Here is a 26,256-nt window from a genome sequence, read left to right on the forward strand (position 1 = left end):
TCTTTATATTTTTCAATCTTTCCCAATTTCTACAATTAATTTATACAACTCACTGAGTGATATTTTAAAAGTTGCCTTGGCTATTAACAATGTGACTCTAATTTAACATTGAAAACACTTTAAGAATAAATCACTTTTATTGACTACCTTTTCATCAACAAAAAGTTTGACAAGAAATCTCTGTTTGTTTGTTTTAATACAGAAATCCTTAATGGTGGAGTGTATGTAGACCAGAACAAATTTCTTTGTTACACAGACACAATTCATTGGCAAGATATTGTTCGGAATCCATGGCCTTCCAACCTGACTCTGGTATCAACAAATGGTAGCTCAGGATGTGAGTAACATTATTTTTCTTAATGTCTCAAAATGTTCTTCTGCTTCTTGTGAAAACAAACAGCTTATGTTTTATCATGCCGCTAATAATACTTTGAATTTTGATTGTAGCCATTAAAATGTTCAGTTATATATAAGAGAAGAATCTTCTAATTAGCTTTCCTTTTGGAATGATAACTTCCCTTTTATAAATTCTCATTTCCTTAACATGACTTCTTTTGCTAAATCTAAAAACTTTACTATATTTCTAATGTCTAAGCATTCCAATTTCTAAATGTTTTTTGTTTTGGGGTTTTTTTTTTAGATTTTTTATTTATTTATTTGACACACACACACATGCACACACACACAGATCACAAGTAGGGAGAGAGGCAGGGGGAAGCAGGCTCCCTGCTGAGCAGAGAGCCCGATGTGGGGCTCCATCCCAGGACCCTGAGATCATGACCCTCTGCCAAAGGCAGAGGCTTTACACACTGAGCCACCCAGGTGCCCCATCCAATGTCTAAATGTTTAAACATCTGCCCAATTGTCCATAAACTTAAGACCCTGAGATCATGACCCTCTGCCAAAGGCAGAGGCTTTACACACTGAGCCACCCAGGTGCCCCATCCAATGTCTAAATGTTTAAACATCTGCCCAATTGTCCATAAACTTAAGACTGGTGCCTAACTACTGCTTCGGTTCTTTGTGACCCATGTACCACTGAGAAAAATGTGGTAGGACAAAATTAAACCTTCCTATTCACTATAATGTTTTAAATTAAAAAAATAAAAAATAAAAACTGGTGAACACTGTAAAAATCCTAAGCCTCCATTTGCTCCTGAAACCTTTATGGTAATACTTCATGACAATTCCAAACACTATAAATAGAATGGAGAATTATAGATTTCATAGAAGAGGTATATGTTATTTTCTGGTTTTAGTTATTAGCCTAATAAACTACCCAATTTCTCATGCTTCAAGTGTATTGTTTCTATCATAGAGGATTTATCAGATTCAGAGTGTTTAATATGATTAAATGATAAGCAAGTAAAATTTGAACTATATAATTAAAATTTTAGAAAATTATTCTGCCTGTAACCTGTTTCATTTTAATAAAGCAGGCTATGTGGTCCCCACATTTATTACTACTGACATTTATATGAGAACAGAATCCTTATCAAGTGTTAACCTAGGTTTTATATTTCTCATCTGTTATTATATATTTCCCGCCTGAAATCATAAATGTCTTCACACAGTTCAATAATTATTTGCAATAGTGCTGATTATGTTATGACACTTTTGTAGGAAATCAAACTCCAAGGGACAATTATTAAATTTCATGATGGCCCTAATAATATAATGGGGAAATATGAATGTATTTGATCCAAACTGACAGCTGTGTTTTTAATAAATGGCTAAATTTTTTAAAGTAGAGTAACATAATTTTCTTGTCACCTTTGAGCAGAAATTTGTATGAGATTTCGTCTTTACAGCATTCAAGTTGCCTACCTTGTAAAATTACATGTGAATAAAACATTGAATCTGTTCACACTAACAAGACAAATGATGTGCTTCAGAAATGGCTTCCATTTTCAGTTTGCACATACTATGGTTTATTTTATATTTGGGGACGTGGATTATAGTGGCTGCATAAGAGGAAAGGGCTACTGACTTAGCTTATTAGAATGACCAGGCTTGGGGCGCCTGGGTGGCTCAGTGGGTTAAAGCCTCTGCCTTCAGCGCAGGTCACGATCTCAGGGTCCTGGGATCGAGCCCCACATCGGGCTCTCTGCTTGGCAGGGAGCCTGCTTCCCTTTCTCTCTCGCTGCCTGCCTCTCTGCCTCCTTGTGATCTCTGTCTGTAAAATAAATAAATGGATAAATCTTAAAAAAAAAAAAAGCTTTAGAATGACCAGCCTTTAATGCCTGAATGAGACCAGGCAAGAATGAAGACCAAGACAGAAGCCGAAGGGAAGCCTTACCGGATGTGGAGTAGGAAAGGTCTGGGGGGTTGCTGCACTGTCACAGATGGCATCTCTTTGTGCTATTATTTGTGGGCAATTTTGGATGGTTGTGCCTATAATTAGGCAACTGTAGCTGCATTTGTTTTGCATGCAAATAATTGCAGGTGCAAAAATTATAAATGCCGAGTAGAGTTGTAACAATTGGTCCTTTACAAATTAACCACCAATTGCTTACTGAAGTTTTCTCCTTTACATACTAGTTCTATTTGCTGATACATTAAATATACTGCATGACACCAAAACTGAAAATAATGCATTCTCTGGTCTTTGAATTCTGGTTTCACTCTCATTGAATTTTTTCCTCTGCCTTCTCCCCGTGGATGATAACAGGTACCCTCATGGTTTTAAGTAGGCTCCATGCCCAGCACAAAGCCCAGTGCAGGGCTCGAACTCATGACCCTGAGATCCATACCTGAACTGAGATCAAGAGTCAAACCATTAACCAGCTGAGACACTCAGGCACCCCTTCCCTCAGGGTTTTAAGTGCAGCTTCTACAGTGAGAACTTCCAGAACTATAGTCACCCAATCAGTCACCAAAGTTAAAAACCTGGTGGTCATCATAGACTTCACCTTCTTGGTTCGTGGCATTTGTTTAATCATTAAATCATACTGAATTTGCCTTTTTCTTGATTTTACGTATTTCTTAACATTGCCATAACTGTATTTCAAGGCTTCATCCATTGGCTGAGTTACTGAAATAATCTCTGAATTCTTAATAATTTTTGAGTCCACAAACCCTGTGCCATCTGGTGAAACCAATAGCTTCCTTCTTATAATAATTTAAAATTAATAAATAAGCACAAATAAATATTTTATATCATAAATGCATAAAAATAAATAAATCCATTAAATAAATTTTAAAGGATTACAAGGAAAATTAATTATATGGAAATATATTTATCAACATACTTAAAAATAATTATGTGATATGGTAATATGCTTCTTTATTAGTTGTTAAATTAAAAAAATCTAATAGTAGAATTAATAGGCAATGTAGTTTTGTAGCTGTGATAGGCCTAAATATTATTTTTAAAAAGATAATCACTTTAATAAATGGTGCTGGGAAAATTGGATTTTCACATGTACAAGATTGAACTTAGACTTTTATCTTACCCTAAATATAAGAAATTAACTCAAAATGAATTAAAGACCTAAACATAAAACCATAAACTATAAAACTCCTAGAAGAAAACATGGAGGAAAAGGTTCATGACATTGGATTTGGCAATAATTGTTGGAGCTGTCACCAAAAGCAAAGACAACAAAAGCAAAAAGAGAAAAATTGTGCTACACCGAACTTAAAAACTTCTGTGCGTCAAAGGACGTGGTCAAAAAGGTGAAAAGGCAACCAACAGAATGGAGAAAAATTTACAAATTATATATCTCACTAGGGGTTAATATCCAGACTATATAAAGAACTTTTACAACTCAACAACAAAAAACAACCTAATTCAGAAATGGACACGGACCTCAAATGGTGTTTCCTGAAAGATGATATACAAATGGTCAACAATCATATGAAAAGACGATCAATATCACTTTGATTTTTTAAAAAAGATATTCATTTATTTATTTATTTGACAGAGAGATAGAGAGAGAGCCCAAGTAAGCAGAGCAGCAAGCCGAGCGAGAGAGAAAAGCAGGCTCTCCGCCGAGCAGGGAGCCCGATGCAAGGCTCAATCCCAGGACCCTGGAATCATGACCTCAGCCAAAGGCAGCCACTTAACCAAGTGAGCCACCCAGGCGCCCCATCACTTTGATTTGAAATCCAAATCTAAGCCATGAGATACCACTTTACAGCAGTTAGAATGACTATTATCAGAATGATAGAAAATGACAAGTGTTGGTGAAGATGTGAAGAATTTGAAACCTCTCTGCACCATTGTGGGATTTTAAAGTTGTAAAATAGCTATGGGAAATAGTATGAAGTTTCCTCAAAAATTAAAATAGAACTACCATATTATCCACCAACTCCACTTCATGGTATGTATCCAAAAGAATTGAAAGCAGAGTCTCAAAGCATTATTTGCACACTTATATTTATAGTAGCATTATTTATAATAGCCAAGAAGGGGAAGTATCCCAAATGTTCATTGATGAAGGAATGCATGAACAAATGTGGTACACACACACACACACACACAATGGTACATTATTCAACCTTAAAAAAAAGAAAAAAGGCAATTATGACATGTTGCCACATGGATGACATTTGTTAAGTAAAGTAAGCCAGCCATAAAAAGATTGTATGTCTACTTACGTGAGGTATCTAGAGTAGTCAAGTTCATAGAAACCAAAAGAATGGTGGTTACCAGAGGCTGAGAGAATTGGGAAATGAGGAGTTTCTGTTTAATGAATATAGAGTTTCAGTTTTGCAAGATGAAAAAGTTTTGTAGATCTATTCCACAACAATGTTAACATTCTTAACACTACTAAGCTATACACTTGAAACATGGTTATGACAAGGGTGGTTATGACTGAGTGGTTTAATCAGTTAAGCATCCCATTGTTAGATTTTGGCTCAGTTCATGATCTCATGGGTCCTGAGATTGAGTCCCAAGTTGGGCTCCCCACTCAGTGGAGAGCCTTCTTGAAGATTTTCTCCCTCTGTCCCTCACCCCATTCTCTCTCTCCCTCTCAAATAAATAGGTAGATAAATCTGTTTTCAAAAATGGCTATGACAGTAGATTTTTATGTTGTGTGTTTTTACTGCAAGAAGAGAAAAAGAAAGAAAGAAAAGAAAGAAAGAAAGGGGGAGGGAGGGAAGGAAGAAGGAAGGAGAAGGGAGAGAGGGAAGAAGGAGGGAGGAAGGAGGGAGGAAGGAAGGGAGGAAAAAAAGAAAAAAATATTATGTATTATGATACCTGTAAGAACTGGAATGCAGTATGAATACATCTATCGTTTCTAGTCATCACAGTGAAGCTGGTACACTTATCTTCATAAGTGATAAAAATCCTATTTTTAATAAGATCAATGTGAATAATAACGTAAGGATTCCTCATTCAAGTTCAAGGACCTCCTAAGTATATCCCTAAGCCCTTTAGGGGCTCCGGGTCTCCTGGTTAAGAGCCCCCACGTTTAACTACTCTCCTTGCCTCCAGTCCTAACAAATCCACCTGACAAAGTGCCACCGAAAGCTCTGTTTTATGCGTATCTAACCATGACCCTGTCCAAAAACCCTGGCGCTGCAACTGACTAATGTGGGGGCAGGGGTCAATTCTTACCAAAACCAAAGGCTTGGAGTTTTTAGCAGATTCCTGGTTATTTCTCTCTACAATGGAATGAATTCTTACAATTTGTCTGTCCTGCCTTTCCTTTTCTGTTTGTCAGACTAAATTTTGTTCATACTTTAAGACACTCATCAATTGTTATCTCTTGTAAGAAGTGCTCTCTTCTATAGGCTAGATTAGGTAACTTTTCTCCTGTAACCCCATAAAGAGCAGTCCTGAAATCCAGCATTCTTACTCTAAAATGAAAGTCCTTGAAGACATGTCCCAGGTCATCATTTTGTCCTGTTTAGCACATAACGGATGGATAAAATTTTTATGCTGAATAGACAAATAGCTGAAATGTATCAGTTCATAAATAAAATCAGATGAATCTAAATACTTTCCTCTATCCATCATTTATATGTAAAAGTTATAATCCATAGGCAGCTTACTCATTTTAAGTCTTTTTCAGGTAAAATATGACAACCTACATCTGTGTGCCTAATTTCATTTATAACTATATAATTATGTCATGCCATTTATATTTGTGTGCTATTTTTATTTTATTATACTTATAAAATACGTATATCAGATTTTCCTTCAGTGTAGAGACTGATTTGTCCTACAAGTGTAGTACTTATAAATCTACAAATCATACAATTTTGAAAATAATTTAAGAATATTTGATTCTTGGGGCACGTGGGTGGCTCAGTGGCTTAAGCTTCTGCCTTGGGCTCAGGTCATTATCTCAGGGTCCTGGGATCGAGCCCCACATCAGGCTCTCTGCTCAGCAGGAAGCATGTTTCCCCTTTCTCTCTGCCTACCTCTTTGCCTACTTGTGATCTCTCTTTTTGCATCAAATAAATAAATAAAATTTATTTAGTTAATTATTATTATATATTAATACATATTAATATAATGTATATTATTTATTTATTTATTCTTTTTAAAAATAATATTTGATTTTTAAAAATAATATTCTTTTTAAAAAATAATATTAAAAATAATATTTATTCTTTTTAAAAATAATATTTGATATTTTGCAAAGTATTTCTTACCACAGTCTTGGCTTTTTGTGCAATACTAATTCTTAATACAAAAAAAGCAAAATCCTTTCAAGAGCATCCTTTTTATTGACATAACTTTTGGACTATAATTGGAATAATGAAGAAAAGGTTTGATATGTCTAGAGAAGAAATTTTAAAATAATACCACTCCTTTAAAAATACATGATTTAGGAATGATTGTAACCAAAGTGTATTTTCCAAAATACTAGAGGTATCTCAATCTAAACTTTAGCAAGGTAAGAGAGAGATGAGTGTCCTTTTTATTAAAGAAATCCCTAGCAAGATTTACCTCACATTCTAATATTCTTGGATAGGTTTCTCACACAAGGTTTATTCAATAAACTACTATTCCGAGTGAAAAAATCATATAGTAAATGATGTTTCACTTACTTGGAGTACTTCTAATCACTCTCATCACCATAAGAATGTCAAAATGATAGATATTAGTTGCCTTTGAAAAATTAAACAAATGGGAACATATCAGAACATAATATCAGACAATATTTGCCAAGAAGACTGTGTAGTTAAGAGAATGGCACCAAACTGGCTTGTTTGAGACCTCACACTGCCTCTTATTAGTTATTTGACCTTGGGCAGGTCACTTAAGCTCTCATTACCTCCATTTCTGGATCTATAAAAGGAGAGGGTCAAGAGCAGAGCTGAGCTGAGCTGTTAGATTTCAGGGTTTTAAGACAAAGAACCAATAAGAAGGTACCAGTCAAGCTTTCAATTACCTAATCCAATAGCGTAAGCAAGAGGCTGAAGTGAAGAAAGCATCAACTCCCACACTGCCCATTTTCCCCCACAGAAGAGCTCCAAGAGAGGTCGGGTGGATCAGAGTGATCAGTTCACACATGGGGAACTGTTTAACGGCTGAGGGAGCCCCAAAGAAAGGCCTATGAAATTTTATGGATCTAGGAGCCAGAGGTCGGGTTGGAGGCAGAGAAAAAAGGGCTAAGAGTGGAAAAGTTCTGAGTACTGAGTCAGAGTAGAGAAAAAGTGCCTTAAGGGTTCACTTCTACCCATGTCCTTTCCAGCAAAGGCACCTGAGGAGGACCTCTGTCAAAGGCATTTGATGGGGCCACCCGGGTGGCTCAGTGGGTTAAGCCTCTGCCGTAGGTCGTGATCTCAGAGTCCTGGAATCAAGTCCCACATAGGGTTCTCTGCTCCGCAGGGAGCCTGCTTCCTCCTCTCTCTCTGCCTGCCTCTCTGCCTACTTGTGATCTCTCTCTCTGTCAAATAAATAAATAAAATATTTTTTTAGAAATTTTTTAGAAAAATTTTTTTAAAAAGGCATTTGATAAGTGGAGGAAACTGATCTAGTAAAGTAGCTATGCTTAAGAGCATGGCTTGTTAGGGAGTCCCGAGTTTTCCCCGGACTCACAGCATTGGCTGTGCACCAAGTCTGGTGTGGGTAGGGCAGCTTTCCTTTGTGAGACCTGCCAGGGTAAAGCTTTTTAAGTTGCCTGTGGTCAAGCTTGAAAGATCACACATAGATTTTTGGCCAGGAGCTAATAATACCAACTTCATAGGGCTATTATGAGGAACAAACAAGTTCGTATGTGTCAAAATCTGAGTGATTTCTTATGGTAAAGGAATAGAGTGACTTCCGGGTATGATTTGATTTTCCATAGGCATTAACCATAGGTGGACAGAAATAATTACATAATATGTGAGTTATATTTTTATTATATATTACTTAACATTTTATTTTGTTTCTGTTTCCCATGTGTTTAAGTAAGCAGAAGATAATATTTTGTAGCTTGAACTCTCTGAGGCACTGGAAGGAATAAACCTCAGATGCTCCGGGTCCTGTGGTCTCTTCTTCCGCTTACACCAGATACACCAGTCATTCTCAGCTGCTTTCTAAAACCAAATGTGGGTTTCCCCCACTATCCAAAAAGTAGAAAGTTCCTATGAAACCTTTTGAGTCAAAATGGCCTAAAGTAAAGAGTGTCCCTGGCTTTTCAAAAGTTTATATTCTATCACTTTTCTTTTACAAAAGACCAATGTTAGCACAGTAATGGCCTCTGTGTGTGTGTGTGTGTGTGTGTGTGTGTGTGTGTGTAAATGAAAATCCTCCTCCATTTCTTTCAGATAACAAACAGGTACTAATGTAGGTCTTCACAAAGATAAAGAGGCCTATGGTGAATTTTTGGAAAGTGCGGGATACCCGCACAACCTAATGCCAGAAGAGGAAAGGTGGGGGAATTGGCAAATTCATAGAAGAATTATATTCACAAACATAATTCCAGTACTAACCATTTGTTTAAGGCAGATATGCTGCCTGCCTTTAAAACATTACCAAAAATAGGGGCCTGGGTGGCTCAGTGGGTTAAGCTTCTGCCTTTGGCTCTGGTCATGATCCCAGGGTCCTGGGACTGAGCCCCGCATCGGGCTCTTTGCTCAGCAGAGAACAGAGAGCTGCCTCTCTGCCTACTTGTAACCTCTCTCTCTGTCAAATAAATAAATAAATAAAATCTTTGAAAAAAAATTAGTAAAATATAAAATTATATTTTTCTTTTAATGACTCTCACCTATCCTATAATTGCCCACTCCTAACTTATACTGCATGTTGTGTCCCATATAGGTAATTTTCCTGAACTAGAAAATAATTATATCTCAAAATAGAGTAGAATTAAATCTGATGTTCTTAGTTTATCCACTTTTGTTACTCCTTCAGTGTTAAAATTTTTACATAAGATAGGCGTACTCTTCTAAGTTTGGCATTTTGTAGTTACAGTAAAAAATAAAAGTAGCAAGAAAGTTTATTCAAAGTACATTTCAGTACAGTTTCTGCTCCCATGTATTATATATGCACAAATCCATTTTTACATAAATGCATATATAGAATCAAGTCATGCACGCCGTTTTAAAATATTTTTTTAAAAATAAAAGTTTTACTTGTGGGAATAGAAAAATGTGAAAAACAAAAAAGATAAATGAACGTACATAAACTCTAAAGATAGGTTGAAATGATTTAGAAATTACATTCTTCATGAATCCAAGCTAATAAAACAAAAAACAAAAGAACTATGGATCACTTATTAATTTAGATGCAATTATTCTAAACAGAACATTAGCAAACAGAACTAACAGAATTTAGAAATGTATTTAAAATGTAAGAACATTAATATTGTTAATGAAAGAGTACGGACTTGAAAATGATCCATAACGGAGAAGACACTTATTCCTTCATTAATAAGAAGAGGGTTTCCAGGGGCGCCTGGGTGGCTCAATGGGTTAAGCCTCTGCCTTTGGCTCAGGTCATGGTCTCAGGGTCCTGGGATCGAGCCCCTCATCAGGCTCTCTGCTCAGCAGGGATCCTGCTTCCCCCTCTCTCTCTGCCTGCCTCTCTGCCTACTTGTGATCTCTGTCTGTCAGATAAATAAATAAAATCTTTAAAGAAAAAAAAAGAAGAGGGTTTCCAAATTGACTGAAATTCACTCCAGAATAAACTTATTATTTAAGAAAATTCATTACAGGATGGAAGTACAGTATACCTACTAGCTTGTTTGTTGTTGTTTTGTCCCTTAGCTTCTTAGGATAAAAGTGCATTGTTTTACTTTTTTTTTTTTTTTTTAAAGATTTTATTTATTTATTTAACAGAGAGAGATCACAAGTAGGCAGAGAGGCAGGCAGAGAGAGAGGGGGAAGCAGGCTCCCTGCAGAGCAGAGAGCCCGATGTGGGACTCGATCCCAGGACCCTGAGATCATGACCTGAGCCCAAGGCAGAGGCCTTAACCCACTGAGCCACCCAGGCACCCTGTTTTACTTTTTGAATAAATTTTTCATGACAGTTCTTTATTTTCATCATATGCAACAGTTTCCTCTCAAATCAATGTTTTAATCAAATATATATATAATTAAAGAAATACGATTTTTGCTTTCTAGAAAATGGCATAATATTCCTTAACAATACCTCAACCCCAGGTGGCATAACAAAATAATTCTCTCATAATAGACCTTTCTTATTTCATCCCAGTTCTCATATTTATCACACATTGCATGTGCCATTTTATTTTATTGCAAATATGTATATATATTACAAATATATGTATATAGCTGTGTGTGTTTGTACGGAGTAAATATATGCATAAAGTAAACATTTTATATAAATGTGTACACACACACACACATATACACACATTGTCTCAAGGGTTTATGATTATAAATTAGTTTCTACTTTACTTTTATATGTAAAACATCTAAAACCTGGAATACATTCCATAATCTCCCCACTCTGGCTTTATTCTCTTGCTGCTAACTCGAGCCTCTGCTACCGATGACTCCAATAACCTCACAACTGCGCCAAACACTCTCTCAGCTGCTTTTAACACCCACTGTGTCCCCAATTTCCTCAACGCATAAAAGAGACTAGTTATTAGCATGATTTTGCTAATAATAATAATGGCTATTTGGAGGGGGCGAGAGGAGCAGGGAGGCCCAAACTTGACTTCTGTGTTTCTGCTTATGGAGTGAGAGTATTCCTCACTACCAGGATCCTTGGACCATTTCCAAACCTCAAGAATGGATTCCTTTGTTTTCCCCTAGAGTTTTTCTCCCTTCTCCAGCAAAGGTTCATTTCATTTTCTGTTTTTGAGCTAATGAAAACATCAATTTGTCACATAAGGAAATGCCTGCTTCAGACAAGAGAGTATACACAGCATGGCTTCCTCAGAAAAGTTTTAATAGTGCATTTCCCAAAAGCAGTGTTTCTTCAGTCTAAAATTATACCATATTAGAGGAATGTTAGTAAATGTTTAATAACAGCTTTTCAGTACATAGAAGAGAAACACCCCGATTTGAGGAGTTGCTAATTTCCATGGTATAAACATTCTTAATATTCTCCCTTTTAAGCATCAATTCTGGATTTTGGAAAAGATGACCAGTTAGCACACCGTTATGTCGCATTTCCACCATACAGATTCAATAGATGTAAATAACCTCGGTCATATAAATAATAGTAAAAATTGTAAACTAATCTGAAAATAATGAATTTTGAGAATCTATTACCTTGGCTTTAATAAAATTTAATTGTGGGCTTATGTAATTTAATATTTAGTAATGGCTATAATCAACAACCAGATCTGAAAATTCTAGAAAATCTGATAGTCTGCTGTATCCACTACTGCCATGGTGTGAACATCAACAGTCCTGTAGAGGTAAATCCTGGGCTAAGCCCAGCCCAGTGCTTATCAATTCTCTCTATAACAATGCAGAGAAAATTAAGCCTACACATCAGTATGAACTGATTGTGTCCTCTTATACCTGCAGGCAAATGCCGAATAAAACACACATGTACATGCACAGCTTACTCAAGAATAACCTATTTAAGAATAGGACAGTTTACCTAAAAATTTATGGAGGGAAAATATCTGCCCCTTCAGGGTCATATTCTGCTAACATTTTTCATTTAAATTATTAAATAGTATACTTAACTTCTGCATTCATGTTAACTTCTTACACTAAATATTTCCTAAAGAATGCTGAATAGATGTTACCTTTATTTGACTAAAGGGCTTAATAAAATGTTTCCTCTCATGGAGTAAACTGAGTTTCATTTTATTTTATTTTATTTTATTTTATTTTATTTTATTTTATTTTATTTTCTCTGTGTTCCAGGATTCATTGTTTATGTACCACACCCAGTGCTCCACGCAATACGTCCCTCCTCAATACCTCAAAGATTAACCTCTCTGTACCCTACAAACATACTGCTCTAACTCTTAAGGTGGTCAATTTTCTACCATCAGAAAAATGTAACTATAGCTTCTTGGAAGAAAAATCATTCTTACGTAAAGTGACGGCAGAGATATTAGGTAGCACTAGAAAAGGACAAAGTTCTTTACGTCCAGAGATAAGTAGATTAGGGGCGCCTGGGTGGCTCAGTCAGTTAAGTGTCTGTCTTCAGCTCAGGTCATGATCCCAAGGTTGTGGGATCATCTCATATTGGGCTCTTTGTCAGCAAGTAAGCTGCTTCTTCCTCTCCCTCTGCCTCCCTCCATCTCTGCTCCCTCCATCCACTGCCCGTACTTGTGCTTGCTCTCTTTCTCTCTGACAAATAGAATCTTAAAAGAGAGAGAGAGAGAGAGAAGTAGATTAACAGTTTCCAAAGTTGGACATGCATCAGAATGTACTCCCAGAGATTCTCCCTAAGTAAATTTGGCTTAAGGATGGGAATCTACCCATCTTCAAAATTCTCCAGTTGAGTCTAGGTGCAGGTATAAGTAGCACTGGCTTGGTATAGGATTTCTATGCTAGTAAAAGGATTAGAAAACATATTTTGATGAATACATTTCAGATCACATGCAGATGCAAAATTGGCCTAGAAGGTATGAGTTTGCTGCAAATGAGCCAGCTGACAAATATACGATCCTCACTTAGAGAATATGTAGCTCTCTGTTTTTATGTGATTTTTGTCACTAATTGCAACAATAATTTGCTTTAAGGACCTGTAACTTTCTTGGCCTAATGGATCACGGGCACTTAAAAATTCCTATTTTTAATTCTTACAGAAATTCTGCAAATAGATATTAAGAGCCCCATTTAGGGTCAATCAGAGACTTGCATCTTAGAATTTTTAGTAATCAAAACTAGATGTCTTCTAGTTGATTGGATGATTGGAGAGATTAAAATTTCATGAAATGATAGGTCACTGGGATCCAATTGTCCAGGGACTGTCTTCTGATTTTCCTGTTTCTCAGAAACTTATTTTAAAATAAATTTTAACAAGCCTTTTCACTACAGGAATTTTCATCAAAAATATATATCATTACTTAAATAAAAATTGCTGAAATTATGAAGAATATTTTTCATACTGTTCAGAAGGAATGGAAAAAGGCAAGTAATTAGAGTAATCACATTTTCTTTGTAAGAGTCAAATAAAATGATAAGTTTTGGGAATTGGAGATTGTTGTCACCGAAAGGCATCTTTCTTATTGGAAAAAAAAGTAATAAGAGCTACATACTCTGTTTAAATTAGATAATAATCACAGTAAATCTAGTCCATGTAAACCTAATCAAAACAAATGTTTTCCAGACATCCATGGATAGATGAATGGATAAGGAAAATATGGTAAACACATGTGGCAGAATATTACTTTGCCTTAAAAAGGAAGGACTATCAGGGCATCTGGGTGGCTCAGTGGGTTAAAGCCTCTGCCTTCAGCTCAGGTCATGATCCCAGGGTCCTGGGATGGAGCCCCGCATCGTGCTCTCTGCTCCACAGGGAGCCTGCTTCGTCCTCTCTCTCTCTCTCTGCCTGCCTCTGCCTACTTGTGATCTCTGTCTGTCAAATAAAATAAATAAAACCTTAAAAAAAAAAAAAAAGGAAGGACTATCTAGCATATGTTACAACATAGATGAACCTTGAGGACATTACACTAAGTAAAATAAGCCAGTCCTAAAAAGACAAATACTGTATGATTCCACTTATATGGAATACTTAGAATAGTCAAAATCAGGGACACCTGGTGGCTCAGTTAAGCATCTGCCTTCAGCTCAGGTCATGACTCCACAGTCCTGGAATCAAGTTCCACATCAGGCTCCTTGCTCAATGAGGAGCCTGCTTCTCCCTCTGCCTGTCGCTCCCCCTGCTTGTGCCCTCTCTCTGACAAATAAGTAAATAAAATCTTTAAAATAATACTCAAAATCATAAACATAGGAAACAGCATAGTGGTTTGCAGGGGCTGGAGGGAGGGGAGAATGGGGAGATTTTGTTTAATGAGTGAATTATCTTAGAATATGAAAAGAGTTATGGGAGTAGATGGTGTTGATTGTTGCAACAACAATGGAAATATGTTTAATACTACTGAACTGTACATTAAGATGATAAATTTTGTGTTATATTTATTTTTTCACAATAATAAAATAAAGATACAAAATGAGGAGCATTAATGTGAATTGATTATCAGTAAGAGACCTCTGGTGATCTTCCACGTTGCTTTCATTCTTTCTTTTTTTCCCTGCAATTAAAAAATGTACCCATATATAAAATTTTTAAGTCATCCTGCTGTATGAGGATGAGCAAATAATTCTAAATCTGGAAGTATTAGCTGTAGGGGTTGAAATGAAAGGTTGATAAAAATGGACTTAAATTTTTAGAAAGGAAGAAACTCATTAATTTAAATAACAAGCACCTGATTAATGTAGAAGAGATTTACAAAACATTCCATAATTGATTTTTTTTGTTTACTTTTAATTCCAGTTAGTTAACAGAGTGTTATATTAGTTTCAGGTGTACAATATAGTAATTCAACATTTCCATACATCACCCAGTGCTCGTCATAACAAGTGGGCTCCTTAATCTCCACCACCTATTTTCAACCATCCCCCCACTTACCTCCCCTCTAGTAACCCTCTCAGTTTGTTCTCTTTGGTTAAGAGTCTGTTTCTTGGTTTGCCTCTCTCTTCTTTCCCTTTGCCAGGTTTGTTTTTTCTAAATTCCACATATGAGTGAAATCATTCCATAGTTGATTTTTTAAACATATAACCCTGATTTTATGTTCGGTGTATAAAGTAATTATGTAAAATTTAATGAAAATTATGCTGAATCCATATAGTGATACTGTCTTCTATTTTTCTCTGATTTGTTAACTCCATAGTGGGTTAAGAGTGATTATGTATGTGTCTGTGCCCTGTTCGACAACCCTCATTCATAGATTTTATTACCATTCACGTATTTATTCTCGTCTTACTAATGAAAGTGGTTTTGTGGAACTCAGTTGCATGATTAAGTAAAATTTAAAGAGGTTCTTCTTTTTCTTTTTCTTCTCTAATTTCTCATGTAGAGAAAGCCAGAAAGTGAGAGGAAGATGTTTACAAGGAAGTGAACACTGTCTATTCAAGTTTCTTTCCATAACTTTTGCAAAGAAGTTTTACCTCTCTCTTCCCTCCCCTCTTGGTGCCCTCTCGTGAAGCCACTTTTATTTCAAAGTTTAGAGCAGAGGTGGTTACACTGGAGAGTTGGAGCAGGGGAGTTGGCATCTCTGCAGGGAGCTGAGGAAAGATGAATAAGGAGATCAAGCTGCTAACCCACTTTGCAATCTTTCAAGTCCAGATTATTGCAAGCAGCCGTATGCAACTTTTATTTAATTCGTTGCTGCCTAGCAAGAACAAATTATGTTCTATTTAGAGGTGATTCTTTTGGCAATTGTAGGTGCTCTTTCTAAGCAGGGTAGAAAAAAAAAAAGGAAAGGGAATTATGCAGTGACATTTCTCTTAAAATTCTTTAAGTATAAGAGAAATATATATTTTAAGGCTTGATTTAAAAATGCCCAAAGTTAAAGTCATCTCAAAATTAGATGTCCCAGACACTTTAATTCTCCTACCTCTTCCTACCTTATTAAACAAAAATTTTGACTTAGTGGTTTTTTTCCAAAATTATTTTCTGTAGAATCAATTCCAACTCTCTACTCAAGAAGTAGAATATGTCATTAAACTAGTTACCTATTTGCCAAAGTTACTAGTTACTTTTTAGTAGTTAACTATTACTAGTTACCACATGCCAAAATGTGTTTTTCCTAATAAAGAAATTTACTTTACAAGAAAAAAAGTCAATGATAAAACTAAAAGTTTTTTAAAATTATAGATTTCTGAATAACCAATTATCTCTTTATTTCTCAATTTCATTAGTTGAATAACTTTAAATGTCAAATATTTTATTGCATTTCTAGTAGAATAAACAAATATCTAAGGGTCCTCGTAGTTATATAATTGACAGAGATCTTCTTGGTTTGATTTAATAGAAAAAAGTAAATTAAGGGGTGCCTGGGTGGCTCAGTTGGTTAAACATCTTCCTTCTGCTCAGGTCATGATCTCTGGGTCCAAGTCCCACAGGGAGTCTGCTTCTCTCTCTCTCTCACCCTCTGCCACCCCCATGGCTCATTTTTTCTCTCTCTCTCAAATAAATAAACAAAATCTTAAAAAGAAGAAGGTAAATTAATGTCATATACTTTTGTAACATTCTCATGAAATAGTAGATCATTTCAATCAATCCATACAGTGAACACAAATGTTTTATCTGAGGAGTAGGGGAACAAAAACATCGTTTCATGAATATTGAATTAATTTACAGTAAGTATAAATATGCGTTACTTTAAGAATATGTAAATGAACAATCATAGAGAAAAAGGAGATAGCATTTTTCATTGTTCTTCCTCTCCCCTCTTCTTTTCCTCCCTATGAACACCTTTGATCTGACCCCATTGCAGGCATAGCTCCCTGTGTCTTTATCCTCTGCACAATTACTCTTACATTTCTTTGCTTCAAAGGGTAGCCTAGTGGCTGAGCTCAGAATCTGGATTTTAAGTGAGTTTGAATCGTGGCCCCCCAAATTTCCTCTGTCTAATTTAGCCCCTGTATCCTTCATTTTTTTTTAATATGCCAGTGAATCAAGATAATAGATGAAAATGTTCAGAATGGAGCCTAACACATAGTAAGTGCTGAATAAATATTAGTTGTTATCATTTTTAGTATTTATAATTAAGATCTGCTCCTCTTATGAAAACACCTCTTATTCTATATTGTAGCCTAAAGCTGGGACTGTAATCAGTCTTCTCTTAGCTTCCCATCATCATTTATAAGCAAATACACCTATAATTTTGTGGGGATGGGTAGCGGGTGGGAAGGGCATCTTTTTTTTACGTTCTTGACAGCTACCTATCATACCCTTCACTCTGCCCATTGAGGTCATTTGCTAAGTGCAGCTCATTCCCAACATACATTAAAGGTTTGGGCAAGTGACCCTCAGTCATCTTTTTTAACTCCATGCATGTCATTCCCTAGGTGATTTTGAATAAGTGCCTGTGTTAATGGTCTCATTTAGCATTCTTGCCTGATGGTCTCCTGACCTAAAATCCATTGAACTTAGCTGTATTTACACTAATTCTGTAAGAAGCCAGGCTTTTTTCTGACATAAAGTTTGTCTTCCTATGAATGTTTTAATTCATTTTGTGTGCTCAGTCTTCCTCTGTCCCACATGACTGTTCTATTCTTGTATCTGTTCACATAAATTAGATACTTGATTCTATTGGTGAAGAACATGGAATCTGGGATCGATCTCAGAGCTATTTCAGGCATCTCACCTTCTGTGTGATCTTGGACAAATTATTAAACTTATCTGGCCTCCGCTTCCTCATCTGTAGTAACATTTTCCTCCTAAGGTTGTCATGAGAAATAAAGCATCTAGAACAATTCCTGCCACATAAGAACACATTATGTCTAAGCCATGATGCTAGCTGATGTGGACTTTGATTCTACCTGGAGGCCTTATATTTCAGAATGGTTACAAGAGCAACTATATATATATATATATATATATATATATATATATATATATATTTAGAAAACAAGAAACTGGGGCAGACTGATAAGTAGTGGAGCTAATATTTAGACTTAAATCATTTTGTGATGGAATATGATAGAGGTATATGCAATGGTTTGCAAATCATTTATCTTTTTTCCTTAAATAACTCAATTTTCAGATCTAATAGTACATCGACAAGAAATGCCACTCCAATACCTGGTTGATGGAATCCTTTTTTAAAAAAGATGTTATAAATCCATTATTCTTGAATTTTAGCTTTTGTGTATGAACTTCAAAGGCCAATTAATGAAAACATTTTACATCAAGACATTTTAGGCTTATTACTTACTGTGATGCCTTTTGGGTCACTTTCTTATAAACGTCATCAATTTTAAAATCACATTTCATTCCTTAGGCTTGTGGTGGCATTTTAGAAGTGTGCTTATTTGTTAATGTGGTTGTTTTTATTTTAAGTGTGAGGACTTGGGACACACATACACACATGCATACACATACACACATACATATATGTACAGCTAAGTCCCTTTGGAGGATGAAATAATGGCAGGAACATAAGACAAGACTTCTGGCAGCTCCCCTCAGAAAAGTTGGTTTAATACAGTGCCATGGAACTACCTAATCTTCCCCAATTTGTTACCCATTTTTCTTTGTTATCTGTCTCAGTGATGTCTCATCTCCCCAACTGACTGCTACAGGCTAGCAATCTGTAACAGAAACTCAGTCTCAATATCAGATATAATAAGCAAGAGAGGCTATAAGATTAATGACCCCAGCCTTAATTATAAAGTCTCAGACCACAGACATTATAAGACCTTTCAAAACTTACTCAGGCTGGAAGAAGCTGGCTTAGCATTATAGTGTGGAGACACAGGTCTCTTAGTAAATAAAATGCTGGGTTATTCAATCTGGGAAGCCTACTGTGTTTCTAGTACTCTTAGGAACTGTAGAGAAGAAATGGTTTGTTCTCTTAGGGAGCTTGAAATAATTTCAACCATTTTAGTTTTCCTATGATCATACCCATTTCTTATTAATTCATAGAGGAGATAGATCTATTCTTGGAACTGTCAAGTGGAGGGCAGATGAAAACAGAGGCTGCTTATGAAGACCATGCCACACACAGATATTGGGAATTTCTTTATGTTTATAGAGAAATAGAACCAGCACATTGTTTTTCAGGTGACCCCTACTCTGACAGGATTAAAAAATGGCAAATGGGGAAATAGTCATGGTCTTCCTTTCATGGCAAACATTCCATGTCTGCCAGCCTGATCTCTTCAGCCCACTGGACCAAAAGTCTACACACACACAAACACACCGAGTCTTCCTAGAATGTTGGAATGCAAACTTAGGATGCTGAATTGGGCAGAAAAAATTTTAACTAGAGAGTTGGATGAAACAAAAGTATTTAGGGAAAATGGCTAAGTCAATCAATGACATAAAGTGATACAGTGGAAGAGAGTAGATGGTGAATGCTTTGTGATGGGAAAAAGACAGGAGGAGAGTTCGTGAGCTTCCTTGGGCAGGGGGAAGGCTGTGAATGAGAGACTTCATAGGCTGAAAGTATTGTGAGAAAAGCTACAATCGAGAAAAGATTTAGAACTATTGCCACCGGCAATACTTTGGATCCCATTTAATGTCCTCTGAGAGGAGTAAAGTTCATTTGGTTGAATTTCAGCTACTGAATCATGCCTCTCAAATGTGACACCACTCACACACTGAACATGGAGATGGTTACAATTCCTTAGGGATCCATTAGCTCCTCTGACTAGCAGTCTCACAGATGAGGGTCATGGAATGGGCAGGAACCCCGGCATCAATGACATCTGATCCTCTCTAGCATTCCAAATACTGTTCCACCATGGGTTTCTGTCTGCTTTTTTGTCACATACCTTGAAATATTATCTGTTCTTTTTTCCTCCTTCCATGTACACTAGGCTGAAAGGTATAAGAATGTGATATCCCAGTAGCAGAATGAGCTTTCACTGTATTTGGATTATTAGTAACATTCCTGCTGAGATTGCGGCTTCTCAAAGTTTGCCAAAAGCATGCAGAGACCTCTGAAATCCACTTGTCCCAGTCTGCCAAGCCTGTCAAAATTTCTGTGATGTTACACCCTCCCCCTTTCCTATTATTCAACTGTGATACCTTACTGATCATTTCAGCTCTGTCTGCATAAACACTTCTGTCTCCAGATAACTTGATTTGTCTGCCATGTCACCTCTGCTGACTGTCTGCATTTCTTTGTCTCCTTTGTTGTTCTTTAATATTTTCATATACAATATCTTGAGGGAGGAAAAAGGGAACTAACATTGATTGATGCTTATTACATGCCAGACATTTTACATATGCTATTCTCTTTAATCACCCCTAACATATACAAGAACTATCATCATCTGTATTTTATTAATAAGGGAGGTCAACTCTGAGGTTACCCAAGATCCTACCAATTCTAAATAATGGAGGATGAATGCAGATAAAAATGATTTCCAAGTTTGTTTTCTGCATTTTGCCAGCACTTACATGAACACTTAGCGCAGTGAATGACATTACTTTAAATCGGTTGTGTACACAAAACTTTCACATACTTTGTCTTCCCTAAACTATAGGTTAATTTCCTACCACAGTTATAAACACTAATTACTAAAATGTGTTTATATTTAATTGGCATTTATTTTAGCCCCATCTACTGTTGAACCTCAATAAACAAGTAATAGAATCAAAGTAAAGGCCAATTAGAAATTTGAAAGTGTACAAGAACAAAAATTTGTGATAAGCTAACATGCTATGTATAAAAAGGGCTGACATGCTATAAAGAGCAAGTTTCTGGTTCTGCTTAAAGAATTCTTCTGTTTTCTTATTTATAAAGTGAAATAAATAATAGTATTTATATTATAATATTGTTGTTCAAATTAAATGAGATACTAAGTGTAAAGAACTTTGTCTACTTGTTAGAATGCAGAAAGTGTCCAATAACTGGTAAATGATGTGGTAAGGTTGATGATTTTGGTAATGATATCTAGATTTCATTATGCAGCACAGTGTGAATTTCCATGTATAAGATAAACACTTAAATACAAAATAATAAACACAGCATCAGAGAAGTTAACTTACTGCCTGAGGAATGAAACAGCCAAAAGCAGAGTGAGAACCGAAATTCTAACATGTCTCATGCCAGATAGACTTCGTATGTGTGTATATCTGTTGATACGTCCAAGAAGTACTGATTTAGAACCACAAATGTAGAAATTTACATTGATTCTATTGCATTTTATGTTATTAACTTGGGCTCATCATTTCATTTACCAAGTGCTTTTTAAAATCTGAATGGTTGGTCACCTGGGTGGCTCAGTGGGTTAAGCCTCTGCTTTCGGCTCAGGTCATGATCTCAGGGTCCTGGGATCGAGCCCCGCATCAGGCTCTCTGCTCAGCGGGGAACCTGCTTCCCTTCCTCTCCCTCTGCCTGCCTCTCTGCCTACTTGTGGTCTCTGTCAAATAAATAAATAAAATCTTAAAAAAAAATCTGAATGGTTATCTTATGTATGAGCAGTCACTCCCCCTGCCAGACTTGTGTCATAAACAAACATGGTAAGCATATTTCAGTTGTTTTATCTAACTCAGTGTTGGAAAAGTCAATACGATAGATATGTACAGAGGCCTTTAGTAGACTGCTAGGACCAGCACATCAATCTAGATCTTCCAATCCCCTTGTCAAATATTCTGGTACATATGCCAGTCATCTGCACATCTACCAAGTGTTCCAGATCCCATCAGTGTTTTCCAGAGGACATAAAGAATGGCATGGTTGAGTCATTTCTGATATTCAAAGTATCTTTCCATGAGCTATAAACCTTCTTAAAAATATAATATGAAATAAGTGGTATTTTCTTTTTTTTTGGAATTTTATTTTATTTTTTTAAGTGTTCCAAAATTCTTTGTTTGTGTACCACACCCAGTGCTCCATGCAATACGTACCCTCCACAATACCCGTCACCAGGCTCACCCCCCCGCAAAACCCTCAGTTTGTCTCTCAGAGTCCACAGCCTCTCATGGTTTGTCTCCCCCTCTGATCTCCCCCAACTCACTTCTCCTCTCAATTCTTAATGTATTTTCATTTAAAAATATGTCTTGGTTTTCTTCATTTACCAGCAAAATATTCCCATTAAACCAAGTGATTGATTGGATTATGGTATGGCTGTATAATGGGAGACAAATTCACATACACATGCACACACACATACACACACACTTGCATTAATGTAATGTAATCTGAAAATGTTTAAGATAAAGTACAATGTGCAAATAGCAGGTTAGATAGACTATTATACTGTTTAAAAAACAATACTTAAAAAAATGAAAAACACCAAAATGCAAAGTTTATGAATGATTTTTATTTTCCTTTTATATTCCTCTATACCTTACAACATTTCTAATTTGGACGTATATTAGAAATAAAATCTAGTAAATCCATCTGGAATATTTAAGAGTATGGGTCAGAGAAGACCTCACTGAGAGGTGGCATTTAAGAAAAGCAAGTTAGGCAAGTGAAGCATATGACTGCCAGCTATCAGAGAAAGAGAGGTTCAGGGAGAGGGAATGGGAGGGACTTAAGTAGAGGGTGCACCTTGTACATCCTGTGAGCAGAAGATGCGAGTGCTCAGAGGAGTGTTCCAGGAAGAAAATATTAGGAGGTAAGGTTATGGATGCATGGCATGCATGTGCCAAATATCACAGGGCCTTCAAGACCATTGTAAGCATTTTGTCATTTTTTACTTTGAGATAGGGAGTTATTGGAATTTAACCTGATATGACTGAGAAGATTACTCTGGCTAAGGGATTTTAAAGAGGCCAAGGTAGAAGCTAGGACGCAAGTTAGGAGATTATTGCATTATCCCAAGCAGGAGATAATTGTGGCTTAGTGGTGTGGGTGGTGGGAAATGAATGGAGATTATATATATATATATATATAATCTCCATGAGATTATATATATATATATATATAATCTCCATGTGTATGTATGTGTATACACACACACACATATATGTGTATATACACACATATATACACATATGTGTGTATATATGTATATATATATATACACACACACACACATTAGTGGTAACTAGATAGGCTATTTATTTTGGATTCAAGCTATGAGAGAAGGAGAGGAGCTGAAGATGGTGACCTCAACTTTTTCAGCCTGAGCTTCTGGAAGTATTGATTGACATGAAGAAGGACTGTTATGATTGATTGATTGATTGAAGATGACTTTACAGGATAATTTTTGACTGGGGTGGGAAGATCAAGGATTAAAATTTGAACATGTAAATATTTTGAATGTCTGCTAATTATGCAGGTGGAAATGTTTTACAAACAGTTAGAAGTATAAGCCTGTACCCTGCATGGTCTGGACTGGAGATACACATTTTGGAAGGTGTCAGACTGTTAGTGTCCCATGAGGATCAACTGAGTTAATATATGTAAGAACTTAAAAGATTCCTAGAAGGACCACTAGCACATATAGCTGAACAGGTTGTACACTGCAGACCTCTGAGGGGGTATCATCTAGGTAGAATATACTCTGAAGGATGTTCATGGATGCTCTTGGTGGCCTTGCTGGTTCATCTTGAATGCTCATAAAGGTACTTGTCATCAATACTATTGTTGATGGTGAACAGCAGATGCATCTTAATTTATTCCTTACTTCAGCTGGTAAGGTTTTCCAGTTTGTTCAGACCCCTTATTTATATGTTCAGAAATGTATTTGACATTGATTAGAACTAATTCTGTTCCACATTAGGTGGAACTCCTGTATTCTGTTCTGCACTAATAGCTATAAACAGTGATGATTGCTGCCTTCTAAGTACTTGGTTTGGAAGAAATGCTTGACAACATCAAATATGAAATATTTAAATGTATCAGTATGACAATATCAAGTATGGAATAGTTTTTTCAGGAAAAATTTAACTTTCCTTATAATTTGAATCTTTTTTTTTTTTTTTTGTTATTGATAGTATGACTTTTCCAAAAACCATTTGGGCCCTGCTATCAGTATTCTAAGTTCTTGTCTATTAATTAGAGTAGCCTAAAGAATTGTGGAGGTGTGCTAAGTATAGAATTTACAAAACAGTATTAATAGAGATATTTATCAGATCTTTCCATTCAATGGGAAATATAATTCCTTTAGTCTGTTAATATCTATTTTACTTTGGCATATGTATTCCATTGCTTCTAACTATCAGTAACTTATGATGACTTAAGGCTATAAATGTAAATGATGATCAAAAATCTTAAGTTGTAACTCATCAGATTTCCTCTTGATTGTGAACTTTGTGTAGATCTGGCTGTTCTGCCTGGGTATGTAGAAGCAAATCCAAACTGAGTATGCTAATGGAGTAGCCAGTTGCCCCTACGCACAAGTTAAGAAGTTTTTAAAAAGGCACTCCTATAGGTTTTCCCACCCCACGCTGTCCAGCTTCTACCTGCATATGAGATTTCTGCCATTATGATTTCTCCTCTAGATTGATTTGTGTTTACACAAGGCTTCAGGAAAAATAAAAATTTGCTAAATAGGATCAGTACTTCAAACCTTTACGCAATTCTGTGTGCCAGATAGCTGGTCCATCCATTAGCCATCTGTCTGTAATCCTATCTGAGGTGGTATGGGGGTTAGGCGGATGGGGTGGGGGGAGATACTGTGTGCTCTGGCAGTTACAGATCACCAGTGGGGAGTGGAATCCCTGGGAGGGTGGGTGGATAGACGGTTTCAGACTAAACTTGATGTATTTTACACTTCTGTTCAAAATTAATCTTAATCATATAAGTATGTATGCCTCTCTAGATCTTTGGACTATAGATTGCTTGACTGAATAATGTGATGGTGCATGTAGAAAAAAACAAGTTTAATGATGTTGACATTATCTACTTTAAATACCTAAAATACTTTAAACTGCTTTACCTAAAATACTTTAAACTGCTAACACCTGACTTAATTTATTGCTAGATGAAAAATTCCACCTATATGTATATTTTTTTAAATTTAACTTTGTCTTCCCAGTTAGTGAAAATAATTGCCCATAATTTTTTGAATAGCAAATGTATAAAATTTAAAGCTTTCATCCAGTAGTTAACTTTCAAATCATAGGCAAGACAGGAAGATTGACTTGAGATTGGAGGAAAGGGGCAACAAAACATTTACATAACAAAAGTGTGGGGATGAACAAACACAGGACAGTGAGAGGTACCAGACAAAAATAAGCAGAGTATTAACATCTGGTTAAAAAAGGGTGATTCCACATCATGGTAATATCATTAAATAATGATACTAACATACCATTTGCTGGAATCATATTGTGACTTTGCTATCATATAGGCAGTTTACAATAATTGAAAATTGAAAATAAAACGTGTTTTTTAGGACTGCTGGGGGAAAAAATGCAACTTGCTGGAAATATAGCCACAAAACAAAGAGTTTATACTGGGAAATGAGAGACTGCTAGACATTTACACCATTTAATCCTGTTAGTTTGGTTACCAACTATCTGATCAGATGTTACAGTTAAAGCATTGTCTCAAAATATGATGACGTTGCTTGGAAGTATATGCCAAACCATTATTTCTTAGACATACTTTGTCCTCTGCAAACTTCATCATCAGAATCCCTGGAATTGCTTTTTTAAAGTATGGATTCCTGTACCTCACTCACCCCAGACTATAAAATCAGCACCTTGCACAGGTTCTCAAATCTCAACACTAACTTTTGGGAACCAATGTACCCCGCAGATCAAACCACATAATTTCAGTTTTTAAGAAAATGTGACCAACTCCATAACACCTGCACCGAATAAATTCTAACCTGTTTAGAAGACTTTCAAGACACTTTGTAAGCTTACCCTCCAGAAGCAAAGAGCTCAAAGGACTATGAAGTATTCATTATGGCCCCAAAGAGTTGCAGGCATCCATGCCTCTGTGTCATCCCCTAGGTTACTCATTCAGCCCAGAACGTCCTTCCTCTTCCGACAAACTAGACATTTAAGCCTGATTGAAATGCCTGCCCCTCCGTGGAGCCTTTTTCAAATCCATCCTCTCCACTTTATGCATACCTATATTTTAGCCCATATTATAATTATCATAATTATTTGCCTATTTTTCTACTTATTTCCTGGTCCTTGAAAGCTCCTTGAGGGCAGGGCACTTACTTATTCATCTTTTTATCATCCATTCAAGAATAGGGACTGATTTAGTATAGACTTCCTATAAGGATTCCACTTCTTTCTGAATGATAGAGTCATGAAAAAGATACTATTCTCTC

General features: G+C 36.1%; 1 protein-coding gene across 1 annotated transcript in view; it reads left to right on the top strand.

Annotated features, from left to right (window-relative positions):
- ERBB4 (erb-b2 receptor tyrosine kinase 4) overlaps nt 1-26,256 on the top strand; it is a gene marked incomplete at its 5' end in the record, with an annotated part of 585,211 nt that overhangs the window by 237,018 nt on the left and 321,937 nt on the right. Inside the window, one exon of the mRNA XM_080799443.1 lies at nt 203-337. Within this exon, the coding sequence (XP_080655569.1) occupies nt 203-337 (135 nt within the window). The remainder of the gene's footprint in view (nt 1-202; nt 338-26,256) is intronic.

Source organism: Martes martes (assembly GCF_963455335.1).
Source record: "Martes martes genome assembly, chromosome: 3".
In the NCBI taxonomy this organism is placed as follows: domain Eukaryota; kingdom Metazoa; phylum Chordata; class Mammalia; order Carnivora; family Mustelidae; genus Martes; species Martes martes.